General features: G+C 41.1%; 1 protein-coding gene across 2 annotated transcripts; it reads left to right on the forward strand.

The window, feature by feature from the left end:
* The first annotated feature begins 1,897 nt into the window (after positions 1 to 1,897).
* Positions 1,898 to 20,005, forward strand: nnt2 (nicotinamide nucleotide transhydrogenase 2). 2 transcript variants are annotated; one of them, XM_019886941.1, is made up of 22 exons: positions 1,898 to 2,009; positions 2,093 to 2,258; positions 4,131 to 4,360; positions 4,454 to 4,653; positions 5,654 to 5,741; positions 5,888 to 5,976; positions 6,542 to 6,729; positions 6,858 to 6,991; positions 7,832 to 8,023; positions 8,511 to 8,661; positions 9,616 to 9,777; positions 9,873 to 9,983; positions 10,075 to 10,220; positions 11,026 to 11,221; positions 12,971 to 13,204; positions 14,726 to 14,886; positions 16,694 to 16,873; positions 17,121 to 17,280; positions 17,953 to 18,034; positions 18,128 to 18,246; positions 18,545 to 18,660; positions 19,647 to 19,793. In XM_019886941.1, exons 2-22 carry the CDS (start codon positions 2,129 to 2,131, stop codon positions 19,791 to 19,793), a joined length of 3,216 nt encoding a protein of 1,071 aa, XP_019742500.1. In that variant the 5' UTR covers positions 1,898 to 2,009; positions 2,093 to 2,128. The 2 variants fall into 2 exon arrangements, with proteins under 2 accessions (XP_019742500.1, XP_019742501.1); XM_019886942.1 differs by lacking the exon at positions 1,898 to 2,009 and having other exon boundaries at positions 2,129 to 2,258; positions 19,647 to 20,005.
* Positions 20,006 to 20,235: the final 230 nt, after the last annotated feature.

Raw genomic sequence — 20,235 nt, forward strand, 5'->3', positions numbered from 1 at the left:
GGCATTGACTGACGCTAAACCTTTAATTCGATTCTCCCCGCAGTATTTAAGTGGCGTCGGCGACGTGCTTAGCTCTGCTCCTCGGGTGGTCATGAGTACGAGTCACGTGGTTTGCTATTTATCCACAAATAGTGCAGACGCAGCATGATCTAGACAGCGGAAGGTCGTTTAAGGAGTCGTGCGTATTTGTGAGTGGACGTGCAGGTGGCAAGCGGTCGAGTCGTGTCGTGGACAGTTGCCGGGCTGTATCTGCTTCTGAGGCTAAAGTAGAGCTTTTGACCCAGGCGGAAATCCTAAAAAAAAGGCAAGTCTGGCAATAACACGGTGAAGACCTACTTCAGTTTGTGGGTGAATCAATGCAACACAATGGAACCTTGTTATGTCATTCTGTGGTTTAACCTTCTGGACCTATGCTGGCCATTTGCATGAATCCTGTGTGAATGCAAATACAAAATAACTATATAATAACTCCCCAAGGATGTGGATTTCGGTCTGATTTGATAATGTAAATCTTAAGCTCTGTAAATATATCTAATGCAGTTAAACTGCTTCCTACAAATACATTTTTGGCACTGTCACCAATTGAAACACATGAAATCAACATTAAGACCTCATTTACTGGATTGAAATATAAAATTTGGGTAAGAATTGGTTTAATTCTCGATTCAATTCTGTACTTGACTTTTTGTTATGTTTTCTACCAGCAAGCAAAGGGAGACATTTCATGGGATATTCTTGGTTTATGAAAGACATTTAAAGCCTTGCTGCAAACTGATTTTAGTTTAAAAACTTCACACAGTAAAAGAACAAACTGTGAAAGGGTTCTAAAGGGAATGAGTACATGATCATACAACACATTTAATCTCATTAAAAGGCCTTTCAAATCATGCCTCCTTCTCCACTCGTTTTACGTCACTCTATTCTCAGAATTCACTATCTGCAAACATTGCATGTTTGTGTTGAAACCTGTTTGTCCTCAGATGTCCTCATTTAATACTCTAAACCACATGTGTCAAAGTCAAGGCCTGGGGACCAGATCTGGCCCACCACATTATTTTATGATGTGGCCCGCGAAAGCAAATCAAGCATGTCAACTTCCATGGTGCTTGCTAAAGTCTGAACCAAAATTTCAAATTGTCATATGTAATCCGCAATAACAGTCATTTTTCTTGACTTCAGATTTTAAAACTAGTTATTCATCAATTTTTTTGTGCGCCGTGTATGTGGAGGGGAGTAAACATTTAGGTGGCCCGGTAGTCGTGGTTAGCACGTCGACTTCACAATGCAGAGGTACCGGGTTCAATTTCAGCTCCTGTGTGGAATTTGCATGTTCTCCCTGGTGCTTGCGTGGCTTTTCTCCGGGTCCTCCGGTTTCCTCCCACATTCCAAAAACATGCATGGCAGGCTGATTGAACTCGTGAGCGCGAATGGTTGTTCGTTTCTGTGTGCCCTGCGATTGGCTGGCAACCGGTCTTCGCCTACTGCCCGAAGACAGCTGGGATAGGCTCCAACACCCCCCGCGACCCTAGTGGGGATAAAGCAGTTCGGAAAATGAATGAATGAATGAATGAATGAATGAATGAATGAATGAATTAAACATTTATATAGTTTCCCAAAACTCATCACGGCCCTCCAAGGGAAACCATAACTACAATGTGGCCCGCGACCAAAATGGGTTTGACACCTCTGCTCTAAACATTTGAGATCCCCGCCTAACTCTCTTCCCTTCCTGCCCTCACACCAGCCAGAACGCACTTGGCATACTTTCCATCTATGCCGTCATAATTCCAGATCTCGCGAACGAGCCGCAGTGTGTGAGAGATCAAGCCCGGGACTGTGTGTGTGTGTGTGTGTGTGTGTGTGTGTGTGTGTGTGTGTGTGTGTGTGTGTGTGTGTGTGTGTGTGTGTGTGTGTGTGTGTGTGTGTGCCCGTGTGTGCGCGTGCGTGTCCCGTTGAGCTGAAATGTCACTCTGCTACGTCTGCTAGGTCTCTTGGAACACACAGCCAAGGTGTGTGTCAGTTGCATCAAGGCCTCTTCCTATTACTTATCAGCAAAATCAGTGTTAACTTAACTCTTAACTCTGCTTGCCAGACCCAGAAGGAGTCTCCTGGCGGACGCACCGTGGCTATGTCGTCCCTCCTGTACTGCATCTCCTGCTCATCTCTCACTTTGCTCCAGCGAGGGGTCCGACAGAGGATACCAGCAAGGAGGAATTTTAGGACTTATCCTGCGTTATGGGACCAAAAGGTCAACAAAGGTAGGACAAATGGAGCTTTTATAGAAGAGAGTCCTGTGTGTTGAATCAGATTTTAGCAAGAAAGGCAAAGCCACTGACTATCATGCTACAAGTGGAGAAAAGAAAACGTCGCAAATGGAAACTTTGCTGCCATGCTTTCTGTACTGCTAATATGTAAGAGGTCAGATAAAGGTGACCTGTACAAACTTTGCGCTCTGGACAATTCTCACCTAAAAATAAAGTGAGGATCCGATGTGGGCGCTCTCAAAATGTTTGTAACTCAATGTTTAAAGTAGAGTTGTGCAAGTTTTCCATGGCTACTTTTCAAAGCTACTCTGCGCCGCTATCTGCATTGGAGTGGTGTAGGCCTGAGCCACGCTGGCTGAGAGCCAATCACCTGCTAATAGCGCCACCATGGCAGCGAGGTCACGGCGCCATTTATGGAGAGAAATGTTAACCTGACACTTAGTCTCTGCCATTCACACGCAGCTCTACTCCAGTGCTTGGAGAAACAAAAAAAAAAAACCCAAACAAAAAAAAAAGCGACAGTATATTGTCATTAAAAAGTGTCACCCACTGTACATCAGAATCTCTCAAACTTTTTCCCAAGTGCTACCTAAAAAAAATAGAAAAAAAAATCAAAGGTTAGTATTTTTTGACATATTTAATGATGCGTTTTAGGAATCATCAATGCTTATAGCCATGCATTTATTTATTTATTTTGTAATATTGGCATTGCCAGCCCTCCCCCCCAAAAAAAGATTGCTTGTAGCTCACTAGGTTTTAAATGATGACTGTCTTTGACGAATTAACACGCATAGAGATGAGTGTGGACCTAATAAACAAGTGCCACAGAAGGAAGGAAACATGTCTGTGAAAAAAAAGTTGGCGGAGCATCTGGAACAAAGGTGTCCAAAGTCCAGCCACGTTTTATTATTGGAATATTATAATAATAAAATTAGGTGTGAGCCGCATGAAAGGGTTACAAGAAAAAAAAGTTGACATGTTTAGAGCGAGTGAGAGTGCTTTTTTGAAATGAAAAATAAAATTGAATGTTTTAAGACATCAAACTTTTTTATTTAAAATATTTTTTTAATGTAAAAAAAGTTTCAGGAAAAATGTTCACACTTTAATTACTGTAAAATACATTTGAATGTCCCAAGATAACCCCATTAAAAAAATATGTATACATAAAAAAATTAACAATACTTGAACAATTCAGGATATCACTATTATATTATTATTATATTATTATTATTATTATATATATTATTATTATATTATATATACCCTTTTAATGGAAAAAAAGTTGAAAAAATCACACTTATTTACAGTAAAATTGATGAAAAATTTAACTGTCACAACTCACAAGATATCGCAATTGAAAAAAATGCAACAAAAGCTCTGTTACACAATCACACTGTATTAGAAAAAAAAAATGTTAAAAAAAAGCAGAATGAAAATTTGTCACGTGTTTCGTCGATGAATTGCAATGTTATGCAACTTTTTAATTTGATTTTGTTTCATTTAAATTGTAAATGTTGAAAGGAAGGCATTATGCAATATTTAGTACAAAAAAAAAGATATCATATTAATACTACAAACACTTTTGCTTTGTTACAGATCAACCCAAACTGAGATTTACACTTTTTTCTTTAAACCGCTTTGCATATGCCTGCAGCATATTGAATTCTTCAAGCAGGTCTTAAACACAAGCAGAAGTGACCCCCCTCCCCCATCCTTTTCAAGTTTTTTGGGGTATGTGTGACCCTCATTGTTAAAGTTATGGACCTGTTCGCTCTAGAAAATGCTGGAATTAATCTACACCCTGACACCTGAGAAAATCTATCTCAAAGTTAAAAAAAATACTGTATATGTATATCTGGTTTCGAGGTGTTCTCTACAAGGATCTGGTGGTTGGCGTTCCCAAGGAGACCTTCCAGAATGAGCGGCGTGTGGCGCTGTCACCTGCTGGGGTGCAGGCGCTGGTCAAGCAAGGCTTCAACGTGAAGGTGGAGAGTGGAGCTGGTGAGGACTCAAAGTTCTCTGACCAGCAGTACAAAGATGCAGGCGCAAGCATCACTGATGTCAAAGGGGCCCTCGGATCAGACCTGGTCCTCAAGGTTCATACAGCACTGACAGTCTACCAGTTGCATCTATATGAACCCTTACGTACTTTTTTTGGTCATAATTCAGGCGCCCATGTTTTGCTGTAGGTTCGAGCACCCAGTCTGAGTGAGGCAGACCTTCTGAAGCCAATGTCCACCCTGGTGAGCTTCATATATCCAGCTCAGAATCCGGACCTGATGAAGAAGTTGTCAGAGCGGAAGAGCACAGTGTTGGCCATGGATCAAGTGCCAAGAGTCACCATCGCACAAGGCTATGATGCACTCAGCTCCATGGCCAACATTGCTGGGTGAGACCTGAGAGAAATCTGATCGATGTTATTTGATACATCTGCACAATGCAATTTGGGCCAATAGAAATGAGTGACAAAGATTAGAATGCTTTTAGGTACGTGATGTGAGAATGGTTGTTCAACTAATTGTGCTCTATGATTGCCTACGATTGCCAGTCCAGGGTGTAACCCGCCTCTTGTCTAAAGTCAGCTTAGATAGTATTCAGTTATCTGCTTGAAATGGCATTTTTAAATCTACCCTTGTGAAAAGGCAAAAAATAAAATAAAGGCCATTACTGCCACCTACTGGCTACTACGTTCCATTCTGGTTTCAGTGGCCCCCTTCAGCCCTGCCATAATCGTGAAACCTGCAACTGACACCCCCAAAAATGTTTAAAATTACAATGCAACCAATTTCATCATAGTTCCATGACACCAAGCTCCCACAAGGTGGCAGCAAAGCACTATCTTTGTCGACTGAAGCTCCTCAACCCACTTCAGCAGAAAACTTTGTCACCAAGATGTAACTAAAGCATTACTTTTGTCTAAACGAAGCTCCTCAACTCACTTCAACAGAGTTCCTTGGCACCAAGATGCCACAAGATGGTGGTGAAGCATTACTTTTGCCTAAAATTAAACTCCTTAACTCAGTTTAACACAGTTCCTTGGCACCAACATGCTACAAGATGGTGGCAAAGCTCTACATTTGTGTAAATGAAGTTCCTCAACTCACTTCAACGTCATTCCTCGGCACAAAAATGTCCTAAGATGGTCCATTACACCACTTTTGTCTAAATGAAACCCCTCAACTCACTTCAACGGAGCTCGTTGGCACCAAGATGCCACATGATTGTGGCAAGGCCCTAATTTCGTCGAAATGAAATGTCTCAACTTCAACATTTTTGATATTGTACTGCGTTTCTGGACAGGTGTACCTAATTCTGTGGCCTGTGAGTGTAAAATTAATCGACTGTTATTCAAGAGGTTTTATCAGTGACCTGAGTGTCTTGGTTTGTAGGTACAAGGCCGTAATTCTGGCTGCCAACCACTTTGGTAGATTTTTTACTGGTCAGATCACAGCGGCAGGAAAAGTACCACCAGCTAAGGTAAATTCCACATTCAAGTGTTGATATTAAAGATTTGCGTGCTTGTGTGTGTGTGTGTGTGTGTGTGTGTGTGTGTGTGTGTGTGTGTGTGTGTGTGTGTGTGTTTTCTTATTCAAGCTCTCAAAGCTTAAATGTGCTGTCTTCAGGTTCTGGTAATTGGAGGAGGTGTAGCTGGTTTAGCAGCCGCTGGGGCAGCCAAATCAATGGGAGCGATAGTGCGAGGATTTGATACAAGGTAGACGCTCTTTGTCCACACCAGTAAACCAATTCATCGCACTAGTAGAATGACTAAGATGTACTAGTTGAACAATTGTATCTCACTACTAACTTTTTTCACCATTAAGGCCACTTTTAGCCTAAGAGTACGTAATTAACTTGTACTATTATACTACAGAGTACACGAGGTGTACTGGAAAAAAGACATTACAGTACTCGTTAAGAGACAGTTGTTCATTTGAAAGTGAGATTTGGTGGTTCGACTAGTTCACTGCCTTGTTATTGTAGGATAAAGGATATCGAATAAATATTCAGACTGCTTTTAATAAAGCTGTTTGGGCATTTATTTGATATCCAGCTTACGGTCTATGTACTAGTACGGTGTTTGTCCTGACTTGGAGGACAACACTGGCATACTCGTAGAATGGCTAGGGTGCACTAACATAAGAGACAGTGATGACTTTGCCTCATAAGAAAAAAAAAAAAACAGTATTCTAGTACAGCACGTGGACCTTAAAATGGATAGCAAGGATATCGAATGAATGCCCAGTCGGCTTTCCATAATAGTGTTTGGTGTTTATCAGACCAGCAGCTTTGGAACAGTTCAAGTCGTTTGGGGCGGAGCCTTTAGAAGTGGACGTCAAAGAATCTGGAGATGGGGTTGGTGGTTACGCCAAAGAAATGTCAAAGGAGTTCATTGAAGCTGAGATGGCGCTGTTCGCCAAGCAGTGCAAAGAAGTCGACATTGTTATCAGCACCGCCCTGATTCCAGGTCAGTCACTCTGACCCTGGCAAGGCATTTTGTTTTCCATCCGTCCTGGCTGGCTCGCCAAAAAGTCGTCCATACTTTGGTCTGCAGTGAAGCTTTTTATTGTCTTATTATTCTTGTCTTTTGTTCAGGAAAGAGGGCTCCCATTCTGATCAAGAAGGAATTTGTGGAGTCCATGAAGGATGGTTCTGTGGTGGTGGACCTGGCTGCAGAGGCGGGGGGTAACATTGAGACCACCAGGCCTGGAGAGCTGCACATTCACAAAGTGAGTTTGTGTTTTTTTTGTTTTTTTGTTTTTTTTTTACATCAATCATACCCATTGAATGAGATCGGAAAGCAATGATAGAAGCGACACGGAGGAACATGAACCAGGGAGCGTTCACAAAAACAGCAACAAGCAAGCTATTCCCCATCCAACTTATTTTGAGTTTGATGTTGGCGCCAAAAATGATTTGTGTCAAATGCATTGACTTGTGCCAACCTCAAAAGCACCATCTTCTCTAATCTAATTTGAAGAAACACATACATGTTTTTTTTCTGTCTAAATTAGCACAAAAAACATTTTCTTTTACTCGCGAACAGAACTATTCACATTATTTTACCTCATTTTTACTTATTTATTTTCCCATATGACATTTTACTTTTAGTCTTTATTGATTTATTGGGAACTACAATTTCAAACTAGCATTATAATGAATGACATAGTCTGTGAGATGGTATCTCATTATTATGTTTCCAGCAGTGTAAAAAACTAAAACGTGTTTCTTAATACTGGCAGTAAGGGCACAATTCACATTATTATGGGCTTCCATATTTCTGCCAGTCAAAAAAAAAAAAAAAAAGAAGGAATAGTTAAACAAAAAAAATGCTAGGTCATAATTACAATTTACATCAAACACCAGTTACAAATCTCATTTGTTGCCATCTACTGGAAGAAAAATGATCTTTATGAAGGTATTGTGTACTTGTCCAGGTTAAGGAGTTGAATGAGTACTTCAACTTTTTTTTTCTTTTAGCTCAAGTATCTGAACTTGTACTTAAGTACAGATTGCGAGTGATTTTGGCAACCTCCACCAAATGCTCTGATTTTGTTTTCCTGGTTAAGAACGTGACCCACATTGGCTACACGGACCTGCCCAGCCGCTTGGCCACCCAAGCCAGCACGCTCTACTCCAACAACGTCCTGAAGCTTCTGAAGGCCATCAGCCCCGACAAGGAGTACTTCTACTATGAACCCAAAGAGGACTTTGACTACGGAACAATGGACCACGTCATCCGCGGGACGCTCGTAATGAAGGTGGATTTGATTTGTAATCTATAGCTCTGCTGGCATTCATTTCCTCCTCTTGGCTATCAGACCATCTCATGCGAGTGTAGTTTGCCAAATGAGTATAAAACTCCATGCCCAGCTTTGAATAGCCCACCAGTAAGAATGTTAACAAGGCCTCATAATTGGCTTTTCCAGGAATCTTTAGCTCTGACACATTGTTTCTTGAAAGCAAAGCGTGCAACCTCAACGTTGCATATCGATTCCTCCCTCGTTAAACTAAGCATTGCTCAGGCTGCGTTACAGAGACAATTTGTTTTTCAAACCCGCTGGTAAGTAGTTCTTGATTGCTGTTTGTTCACGCTAATCTTCCAGTTTGCGTTTGGAGGACCTTCACCCTTCTGGCGAGGTCTACCACAAAGCATGTTTCTCATGCAAAACTACTGCGCTCACTATTTTGTTGTTGTAATTCTGTCATCCATTCTCACACTATTGCATGTTTTTGGTGCGTCATCAGGATGGACAGAATATGTTCCCGGCGCCACTCCCAAAGACTGTCCCGCCAACACCCGTGAAACAGAAATCCGTGGCAGAATTGGAGGCTGAGAAAGTGGCTGCAATTTCACCCTTTAAACGCACAATGACCAACGCTGGCGTCTACACTTCAGGTTGGGAAAAGGACAGGCAAAGCCTAAAGGCCGATACTTATTCTTCTCACCACTTACCGATGATGCTTCGTCATTCACTTACTTGCTAGATGCCAGAAAGTATATTAGAGGATATTCTCAGAATAATGCAGTGCAATTCCATTTGTGCATTTATTCGCTATTAAGGTACTAGTATGCTCTTGGTCCTCACTAGTAGGATTACTAGGTTGTACTAGTTAGGCAATACTGCTGTAATTGATAACAGTGCGATACTACAAAGTGTTATTGCTAGTGACATTAAAAAAAATTCAAGTTGTCCATACTAGTGTGCGAAAATGTTACAATTTATGTAGTTATTCATTTTAATTTGGAACACACGGGCGAATATGCCCCTCAGTGTGCTGCTTTGTCTTCTTAGTCAGAATACTGCATACAAGCACATGGACCTTAAGATGGATATTAAATAAACACATTCCAGAGATTGCAGCCATGTCTTGGTTGCTTCAGGATGATCAACATTCACTTCCACACAAACAATTCAATTCTTACGTTCAGTGAATTGATCCATGTTAACTTTATAGTGAACACCTGCATATTCACTTCAGCATTACTGAATTTGTCTTTTCTCAGAATGCATTTTGGGAACCAGAACTTTTTGATGTTCTTTTGCTGAAAGTATTACTTTGACGCCATCTGCCCAAGCAACCATGTTGAATGGAGTGCTAATACAGTACTTGATTTGGTCAGGCCACAGATTTGTCCAATAGAAAAAAAGTGCTTTGCCACCATTAAGCAATTACAAATCTCTTCGGGTGGGTGTCAATTACTCACAAATTTTCGCTTTTCGCAGCAGGCCTCGGTCCCTGTTGCTTGCAAATAGCGACATTTCATTATAGACCAGTGACTTTGTCTAAAATGAAGTGAAGAGCTAACGGTCAGTAGTTGACTGTGATTGTTCTTTCCTGACCCCTGCAGGTTTGTCCACCTGTCTGGCTCTGGGCCTCATCTCTCCTAACGCAGCGTTCACGCAAATGGTGACGACCTTTGGCCTGGCCGGGATTGTGGGCTACCACACTGTGTGGGGAGTGACACCCGCGCTACACTCGCCTTTAATGTCCGTGACAAACGCCATCTCAGGTCCCAATTTTAGCCTCGGCACTCAATATAAAGAATTGGCCAAATTTGGAATTGGTTGGTTGATTTCAGCGCTTATCGTGTGTGCTTTCGAACAGGTCTGACAGCAGTTGGTGGTCTGGTTCTGATGGGAGGCGGTCTCACACCATCTTCGCTTCCTGAGAGTCTCGCTCTCGCTGCTGCTTTTATTTCCTCCATCAACATTGCTGGTCTGACCCTTTATAGATTTGAACACAACTAAATGTCACTTGCCTTTGATCAAACCGACTGAATAAATAAACGTGTCTGTTCTATCTTCAGGTGGTTTCCTGATCACCCAGCGGATGTTGGACATGTTCAAGCGCCCCACTGACCCACCTGAGTACAACTACCTGTACATGTTACCTGGAGCTGCATTTGTTGGTGGATACGGCGCATCTGTAGCAGCTGGTTACAGCATTGAACAGGTGAATGGGCAATCATTAATCACGAGTAAGACCACCAGATGCCAGCATCTTGGTGCCAATGCCCCATATTGAGTTGAGGAGTTTCATTTAGATAAAAATCAGGCTGTACTGCCATCTTGTGGCACCTTGGTGCCAAAGAACTATGTTGAAGTGAGCTGAGGGGTTTCATTTAGACCGAAGCTGTGCAATGCCTCCATTTTGATGTCAATGAAATGAGTTGAGAAGTTTGATTTCAACAAAATTATGCAAAAAAACCCCAAAATATTTGTATTACGAGTGGTCTTGGTCGGAGTAACACTGTAACTTAAATAGTATAGGCCAGGGCGAAGCAAAAAATAAATATTACTTGGGCGCCTTTTTGTGGCATGTTGGTGCCAAGGAACTATGTTCAAGTGGGTTGAGGATTTTCCTGTAGCCCCACAAATTGCCTTACCGCCATCTTGTGGAAAGGGAAATATGTTGAAGTGAGAAAAAGGGTTTCATTCAGACCAAAGTATCGTTTGCCGCGATCTTATGGCATCTAGATGTGAATGAACTCCGTTGACGTCATTTGAGGAGTTTAATTCAGAAAAAAATAGTGCTTTGCCGTCATCTTGTGATATGTATAGGCAATAGGATCTGATTTGTAGAGGCCACATTTGTCCTTTCTTTCCCACTTTGGAACTGTTTAACATGACCTCCTCCTTGAATAAAGTGGCATTTCCACCTTTATGTTCTCTCCAGTTTGCCTCGAAAAACTTAGCAATTTAAATTATTGTGGTCCTCACAAATTTTGAGAAATTTGTTTGTGTGCGGTGTTCCTCAGATGATGTACTTGGGCTCCGGCTTGTGCTGCGTTGGTGCGCTGGCAGGCCTTTCCGCTCAGGGCACCAGTCGCCTTGGAAACGCGCTGGGCATGATGGGAGTTGCAGGGGGCATCGCCGCCACGCTAGGTGCACTCAAGCCTTCCCCGGAGCTGTTGTCTCAGATGTCATTGGCCATGGCCACTGGAGGGACATTGGGTAGGTGCCTTCCTACCTTTTAGAGAACACGTTCTGCTGAGTGTGTGCAACAAGCCGTTTACAAATTTTGCATGACGACTGCTTTTGTGATGTTGTTCCAGAAGGCATGGCCTGATTTTTATTTGAGAAAAGGCAGCAGATGTTTGACGCCTAAAGTAAGGATTATGGACAAAAATAGAGAGAAATATGGAAAACAAGATTAGTAAAAGCTCTGCATAATCATGCTTCGCTGCCAATAATTGTAATAATTCACACATGCCCAATCCATCACCCAAATGTCCCTCCTGAGACAACTGCCCCAAACTGAAATTCACACAACTTTCACATCAAATAAGTGAAATTGTCTCACTACCTGCAGCATACCCGATGATCTCTCACAATGATGTGTTTCGCAACCTATATTCAGTCCAAGGCACCTATTTCACATTAGATAAAGCTGTGGACACAACACCAAACAAAAATGTCACAAACCGTTTGAATACTTAAATTATGAAGGGCTCATTGCAAACAAATTCTCTTGCTCAGTTTGTAATCTTGGCCCGTTTAATTAAACAAGAAGCTGATATCCTCACAGGCAGCCATGGCTTATTTTATTGTATTAATGGCAACGGGCGTCTACACAGGTTTATTGTATCCTCTGCCATCTAATGGAAGAGCATTGAATTATTATGCCTGCTAGTTTACATCATTGGCAATCGAACAAAGATATATTTGTAACTCATAAAGAACAATTTTTGGATGGACGGCGGAAGTCCAATAGGAAAAATGGGCCAAGTCGGTCTGGTCAAAAAGAATGTCATGTAAAAAAAATTGAAAAATAAATTAATGAACATTTCATGAGAGAGACTGAAGCACAATAGGCAAAACACGGACTGAACGGCACTAAATGATGTCATTCACGGCATTTTACTTTTCCCTGAAGACGACAAAGGAAATTTGAGTTTCAACTTGGCATCTGTCTGTCGAGTTGTGAGCGTGCAAATATTCCAACAAAACACCCATCATACTCATGTTCTTATGGTCATTTCAAACACGGGGATGAAAAGTGATGTTCAGCACAACCCCTCTTGGCTTTCCTGGTTTGTTTTGTTTTTTTCCGGAGGGGAAGTGGAGGAAAGGCGACTCGCATTTTTGACTGTTGTTTTGCCATTTGAAGATCAGGCTCAATTGCTAAGAGTAGAAGAAACAAAAAACAGGTGACTGGTGTTTTTCCTTTTTTTTTTTTTCCTTCTTCTTCTTTGTACACTCTAAAGATTGTCACACTTGCATGAGAAGGTTTGTTTTAACGGCATTCGACACTCGACATTAAAGCTGAAAGTGATGGAATTCAAATCAATATTGCAATGCAGTAGAATGCAATTTTCAAATTGCAAAGGGAAAAGAAAGACGGCTTCATTTATTTCGTATGTATATTTCATTTATGTACCGGGATTTATATAATGTCTAGCTAATTTCAGTGCTTCGGAAGTGCAGTCCATGTTTCCACATGGTTGTTTCATGAAACATTTTCCCAAAAGCCTGACATATGAATCCGAAACATTTTTAAATAATAAATGATATTGTTTATTGTAATGCAAAGTAATACATTGCTTGTGTTTGTACAAAAATACATGGGAAGAGAACCTTAAAAAAAATAATGTCATTATAATGCAATCGCAATCTTGAGGGAGGAAAATGCAATTGGATTATTTTTCAAAATTGTTCAGCCCTACGGCCTCCATTTACTGGAATCTCTCCGCCTGCGTGTAGGTTTGACCATCGCCAAGCGGATCGAAATCTCCGATTTGCCTCAGTTGGTGGCGGCGTTCCACAGCCTTGTGGGCCTGGCGGCAGTTCTCACCTGCGTGGCCGAGTACATGATCGAGTTCCCCCACCTCGATGCTCACCCTTCCGCCGGCGTGCTCAAGACGGTGGCCTATTTGGGCACGTACATCGGAGGTGTCACCTTCAGCGGCTCGCTGGTCGCCTATGGCAAGCTGCAAGGTACTTAACTTGGCGTGACTGTGGCATTTAGAGAATACAGGCGCATGTTTTGAAGATCTAATGTTACATGTCTGATTACTGCTTCGGATTTTTGACATTCAAGAATCATCATAATCATTTCAACCTTTTTCAGTTCCTGATTGCGTCTTTGATCATTCCAAAGCCAAAATGATCCCCAAGGAAATCCAGCCTTGGATTTTGACTTGGTCATGGCGGTCACATTTATTTATTGTTGGATGGTTGATTTTAACCCTTACATTCTAGTCATTGTCTATGCACACATATGTTTCAGGGGAATCTTTACCACCAAAGAATATCTTCCTAAGTGTCTACCTGAAATTATTATTTTTTACATTAATAAATGGATAAGTTGATCAATGTTTCAGAGAAAAGGCAGACTGTTTTTGCTTTAAGCCATTTAAAAAAAAAAAAAAACGATGCTACATCGGAAGTACGGCACTGATGTCTAGTACGTACATTTCTGTGGGAATCTGTACGAACAGTTCTCAGGAAGGTTTCAAACTCCAACATGAACGCCTTCCATACTAGACTGTAAAGATGCACATGTTGTACGCTTGGTCTCTTTTAACATTTCAAGATTCACCCATGACCCTTCAAAGGCCATTGAGTGCATGCTTCTGCTGAAATATGTGCAAATATGGCGGTCACACAGACGGTTCTTGGCACTGAACACGCTCCCTCTTGAATACTTATCACTGTCCCATAAAACATATTCACATTCATGGCATGTGCAGTTTCAAGATTTCCACCATTTTTCTTGATTTAATACATACAGTACTGGTAAAACTATCGTCCCGTTTTGGAGAAGTTACGGAACAGCCACCATGTACGCAAACTTTGTAGCACCTGTACAAAAGAATGACATTTTGATATTTTCAGGTCAGTTTTGTCAATGTCATCAAATGACATTTATGTATTTATTTATTTTTTTTGTAACTGCTGACAAATGCCAAAACTGGTCAAAACGGTATGTAAGGGTTAAGAATAATACACGGGAAGCCATTTCATGTCTCAGAGAGCAGTGTCGATCTGATTTCTGGAATGGTGTAGTTGACAGGTGTCAAACCCAAGGCCCAGGGGCCAGATCCGGAACGCCACATCATATTATGTGGCTTGCGGAAGGAAATCAAACATGTCAACTTGCATGATGCTTGCTAAAATCTCTACCAACATTTAAAAATTTCATATGTAATAAATAAGAGACATATTGTAAGCATTTTCTTGTCACCAAACCCCTCATTACAGTAACGTAAACAATAACTGTAAAATCGTTATTATTGACTTTTTTTTTGTTTTTGTTTCAGTCATAACGGCCCTCCAAGGAAAATGGTAACTAAAATGTGGCCCACGACAAAAATGAGTTTGACACCCATGGTGTAGTTGATTAGTCATGTTTGGAGACACCGAAGAGAAGACTCTGTGTGACACGCATTCTTATGAGACACAGACAGACAGACAGAGAGAGAAACTTTCTTAAATGTGTGTCTTTTTTTTTTCAAGGCATCCTGAACTCTGCGCCTCTCCTGTTGCCCGGGCGTCACATGTTGAACGCCGGTCTTATGGCGGCGTCAATGGGAGGCATGGTGCCCTTCATGCTTAGTTCCAGCTACGGTACTGGAATGGGATGTCTACTCGGAGTATCTGGGTTGTCCACTGTTATGGTGAGTTTCCATTAAATAGCAGTTCTGTGATAATTAGTACTGTATTGAAAAGTACTCATTCAAATAGAAACGTTGACAAATATTCTCATGCTAGTTAATACATAATGGTGTGATTTGTGACATCACAATCCTAATATCAGCCATAGCACATCTGTTTCAGGTCTTTGTCATTTTAAATACTGTACTTGACCTTTTTTTCAAGTATTATCTGTTATCACGTGTTTTGCATGTCTGCCTCACAGTCAACGGTTCTTTGTTTAATTTTCTTCTGTGACCCTTCATCGTGGAGTTTGCATGTGCTGGCATCAATATTCTCTTTGTAGTCATTCCAGAAACATGCATGTTGGGTTAATTACGCTGTATTGTTCTTCTAGTCCTTCAGAAATCTAACCAAATGGGAGAGAGAAAGCAAGATAACTGATATAAGCCAGTGGCAAGATGCAGTGCCACAAATTATGAACACATAACCCAAATGAGGAAACAGGTGTGTGTGTGTGTGTGTGTGTGTGTGTGTGTGTGTGTGTGTGTGTGTGTGTGTGTGTGTGTGCGCGCGCGCGCGCTTGGAATTGTGTAAATTGGGAAAATAATAGCTTTCTTCTCAGATAAGAGAATCTTTTTGAGACACATGTTGATGAAAATGAACTGTGCGTTTTTTTTTTTTTTTTAAGTTACAATCGTTAAAGTGAAGCTATTAGACAAGTTTAACCCTTTTACAGGCACTTTAATTTTAAGTCTCCGTATGTCTCAGAGCCAATCAAAAAAGAAATATAATGAACACATTCTCATGAAATAGTGAAAAAAGTAGAGTTGGTGGGACCGAGCCTTGACAGGAATAGCAAAAATCCATGCATATTTGATGGCCCTGACACCCCACCTCCAAAAAAAGGTTTAGAATTGCTCATACACACAAGATGGTGGCAAAGAACTGCTGTTGTCAAATTGAAGCTCTTCAGCTCACCTCAATGTAGTCCCTTAGCAACAAGATGGTTGCAAAGCATTACTTTTGTCTAACTGAAGCTCCTCAACTCACTTCAACATAGTTGCTTGGCAACAAGATGGCTACACTGCCATCTTGTGGCATTTTGGTATCAAGAAATTATGTTGAAGGGAGGTGAGAAGTTTCATTTAGACAAAAAAAAAGTGCTATTCTTCCATCTTATGGCACCTTGGGGCCACAGAACAATCTTAAAGTGTTTCATTTTGACAACATTGGTGCTTTTCCACAATCTTAGAGCATTTTTGTGCCAAAGTGATATGCCAATAGTGAAGAGAATTGAGGAGTTGCATTTCGACAGAGTGTTTTGCAGTGATATTGTGAAGCGAAATGAGGAGCTTGATTCCACCAGAGTCAAATTCCTTGTGTGTTTTCAACATACTAGGCCAGTAAAGATGATTCTGAATCAGATTTAGACAAAAGTAGTGCTTTGTAATGATCTTTTGGCATCTTGGTGATACAGAACTCTGATGAGTCAAGGAGCTTCATTTAGTCAAAAGTAATGCTTTGCTGGCATCTATAAACAATTTGAAATCTTTTTAGGAGGGACGTCCATTACTCACAGAATAAAGCATTCCTTTCATTGAGCTGCAAACCATTTTTCCTGCTTTGGCCGTAGCACAAAAACTGAATATTGCATCATATGTACAGTATGTATATATGTGCGGTTTACTAAAGACATTTTGAAAAAGTTTTTATTTATAATACACACACACTTTCTTCAGCATTCCTTCCTTCAGCACTCTTGGAAACGTGAACATCGACAAGTCGGGTTGGTCTTAGCATAAGTTCTATTGTGCTTCGTCATGACAGGGTGTCACTCTGACAGCAGCCATCGGAGGTGCAGACATGCCAGTGGTCATCACGGTATTGAACAGCTACTCTGGCTGGGCCCTCTGTGCTGAGGGCTTCCTCCTGGACAACAATCTCATGACCATCGTTGGCGCTTTGATTGGCTCCTCTGGCGCAATCCTCTCTTACATCATGTGTGTGGTGAGTACACAAAAAATACTCATACTCTGTACTTTAAATACATATACATACCGGCATAACAAAAGTACAAGTACTGATTCTGCTTCTGGACTTAAAAGTATATAAAAGTAATGAGCCAAAATTGACAGAGTAAGTAGTAGAAAGTACAGCTGTGCTGTAAAATGAACGGAAGAAAAAAATTTCGGACACAAGTATACTCCCCACCACTGTTGAAATCCCGGTGATTACATTTGTCGCCTCTTCCAAGGCGATGAACCGCTCCCTGCCCAATGTGATCCTGGGTGGCTATGGCACCACCTCTACAGCGGGTGGCAAACCCATGGAGATTGTTGGCACCCACACGGAAGTCAACGTGGACCAGACCATCGACATAATCAAGGAAGCCAACAGCATCATCATCACGCCAGGTACAAGACCTTTATAAGTGTATACAACCACTGTTTACTTGCTCTTACATTTTGTTTTTGGTGCTTGCATTCAATTTCTAGCGCTCGCCGCAGATCTATTTGGTTCTTTTTGTTTTTAAGTCACAGTCACAAGACACACAAGCGACATGATTCCATTAAAATGAATTGCACATACTCAAGATCATATTTCTCCAAACATTAGGTATTATTATTATTATTATTATTATTAATGCAAAAGAACTTATCATGCTAAGAACAACCCAATTTGTATATCTATCTATCACAAAGAGTAACTTTGGATACACATGGTTACTATTTGCTTCATTTTTTTTTTTTTTTTTTTAGTTTTTTTTTGCACACAAACCATGGACAGATGTGTGGTCCCCACATACGGGTTTGATTTGCAGAAACAGTGTCAAGTCAAACTGATGCCCTACGTACTGACAAAGTCGAGGCTGGAAAAGAAATGATTCTGAGGAAAATGAATGCTCTAATTCGAAGGTGGTAATTTCTGCCCGCGTTGACATTTGCACTACGACAAACACATTTCAGCTGTGACCACTGTGAATTAAGTACACCCCACAATAGGATGGATGAAGTTGTCAAGATTATTATTATTAATTATTCTTAAGTCTACTTTGACTTCATGCATGCCTTTTTGCATGTATGTAGGTTGGGGGTTGTGCGCAGCAAAAGCCCAGTATCCGATTGCAGACATGGTGAAGATGCTGAAGGAACAAGGCAAGAGTGTCCGGTAACTGTCAGCACATTTGCTCGAAAGTTCTCTTGAAATTGACAAATAAATTATACATTGTGAATGAAAAATGTTTCCCCCCCCCTCCCTCAGGTTTGGCATCCATCCAGTGGCTGGACGTATGCCGGGCCAGCTGAATGTGCTCTTGGCTGAAGCCGGTGTCCCGTATGATGTCGTATTGGAGATGGATGAGATCAATGAAGACTTTCCAGGTAAGCATTTTCCTGGAATACAAAAAGGGGAGATCGTCACTTTAGCCACGAGGTGTTGCGGAAAATTACAAGAAATTAACTCCCACGCCATACGCTTACTTCACTTTCATCAGCCTGCTGTTGACGTGACACGCAATAATCTGGCGTACACTCTGAAACACATGCTTGTATTTATGATGACGCTTTGTGATGCTGCGGAATTCTTTATTAGGGCTTTTCAAAACAAGTGGCTTTTTTGAAGATTTTTTTTTTTTTTTTTGGTCTCGTGTGATCACGTGTAAATGTCTGCGGCCCGCAGAGACCGACCTGACGCTGGTCATCGGTGCCAACGACACAGTGAATTCTGCTGCTCAAGAGGATCCAAACTCTATAATTGCCGGCATGCCTGTCCTGGAGGTTTGGAAGTCCAAACAGGTTCGTCCATCTTTAGATTAGAATGAGATCCATAATATTACAGGAAATTAAAAAGAGCAAACAAACTAACCTATGAGAATTACCGTATTTTCCACACTATAAGGCACACCTAAAAGCATTCCATTTTCTCAAAAGCCGACAGTGCGCCTTATAATCCAATGCGCTTTATATGTTGATCAATATTCTGATTTCTTGGACGTAGTACTTTAAATGTTGTTAAAAGCGCTTTGTTACAGCTGCAGCAGTTGTGAAAGCTCTCTACAGTATTAATAAAGCTGTATTGTTCTGTATTTCCTTTAGCGTAGCTCCATCTAGTGCATGCATAATGCCACCGCAGCCACTATTGTGGCTTCTAGCCTTCGATTCTATGCGCCTTACAATGCAGCGCACCCTATATATGAAAACAGTTTTAAAATAGGCCATTCATTTAAGGTGCGGCCTTAAAGTGAGGAAAATACAGTACATGTTCTGTATTGAAAACAGCCACATAACATTGTCTTAAAGTTTGCTTGCTTAACTTGAACACGTAATGGGAAAATCCAGCAAACGTATAGCATCTTTGTTTGGTGATACGAACCTTTAAGAAATGGATATTTGAACACACACAATGGACCAACACGTGGACATAACTATACATAGGCATATATTCTTTATCCGCGATGAGGAATAATTAATATTACTACAGCTTGTTGAGAAGCCGAGATCAGCTCCTTGTACAGTATAACCATATGGCTGTATTCTGCCCGAAGGTCACACGAGACTGAAGCTAAACGTGGCAATTATTTGCAATCTATTTAATCCTGTCATTTCCGTATGTTTTCATACAGTACAATATTGTATTGATTTCAGTGAGAAAAGATGATTTTAGGTGCTTTACAGTTACAGCCATGGTCCTAAAACAAACGAATGCTCATTTCTAAAGACATGTGTATAGATTTTGACTATATTTGACACTCGTCAGACAACTTTTTCAAACTTTTCTTTAGGTGATCGTGATGAAACGGACCTTGGGTGTCGGCTATGCTGCAGTGGATAACCCCATTTTCTACAAGGCCAACACATCCATGTTGCTGGGAGACGCCAAGAAGACATGTGACAGCCTTCAAGCAAAGATTAGGGAGACGTTCTACTAGGCCCGCCCACCACCACCTGACTGACCACATGTAAGATCTTGGTACAAAATACGTCTTGGTTTCCATCCTCGGCATTGGCTTAGGATACTTAAGTCTGCATCAAATGAAATGGATGGGCTAAGATGTACAGTACAATAGTAGATGAGATTTAATGAATGGAGAAAAAGTAAAGACTTGTGTACTGGTTTGTAAATAAAGCTATTTAAATGTACCGTATGACTCCTATTGTACTGCTTTTTCAAATGAAATAACCAATCCTTTTCAGGGAGCTATACAACCGCGACTATCATTCTGCTTTTGGTGTTTTCACTTGAAAGATGAAAAACACACATTGAGTAGGGGGTTTGTATTTATTATTTAAGGCCAACTTGGCAGCCAGCACGTATGTGGAGTGGGTCTTTAGGCCGCTGTTTAAAGCACGTCATTCTTGACCATTAGTGTG

This window comes from Hippocampus comes, unplaced genomic scaffold (assembly GCF_001891065.2).
Source record: "Hippocampus comes isolate QL1 unplaced genomic scaffold, H_comes_QL1_v1.1 scaffold261, whole genome shotgun sequence".
Taxonomy (NCBI): Eukaryota; Metazoa; Chordata; class Actinopteri; order Syngnathiformes; family Syngnathidae; genus Hippocampus; species Hippocampus comes.

Excerpts from the sequence above, each read along its gene's own strand:
- nnt2 (XM_019886941.1), top strand. The coding sequence starts at position 2,129 with ATGTCGTCCCTCCTGTACTGCATCTCCTGCTCATCTCTCACTTTGCTC. Across the intron at positions 6,730-6,857 it reads CAGCACCGCCCTGATTCCAG|GAAAGAGGGCTCCCATTCTG; the intron begins GTCAGTCACTCT and ends TCTTTTGTTCAG. Across the intron at positions 6,992-7,831 it reads GAGAGCTGCACATTCACAAA|AACGTGACCCACATTGGCTA; the intron begins GTGAGTTTGTGT and ends TTCCTGGTTAAG.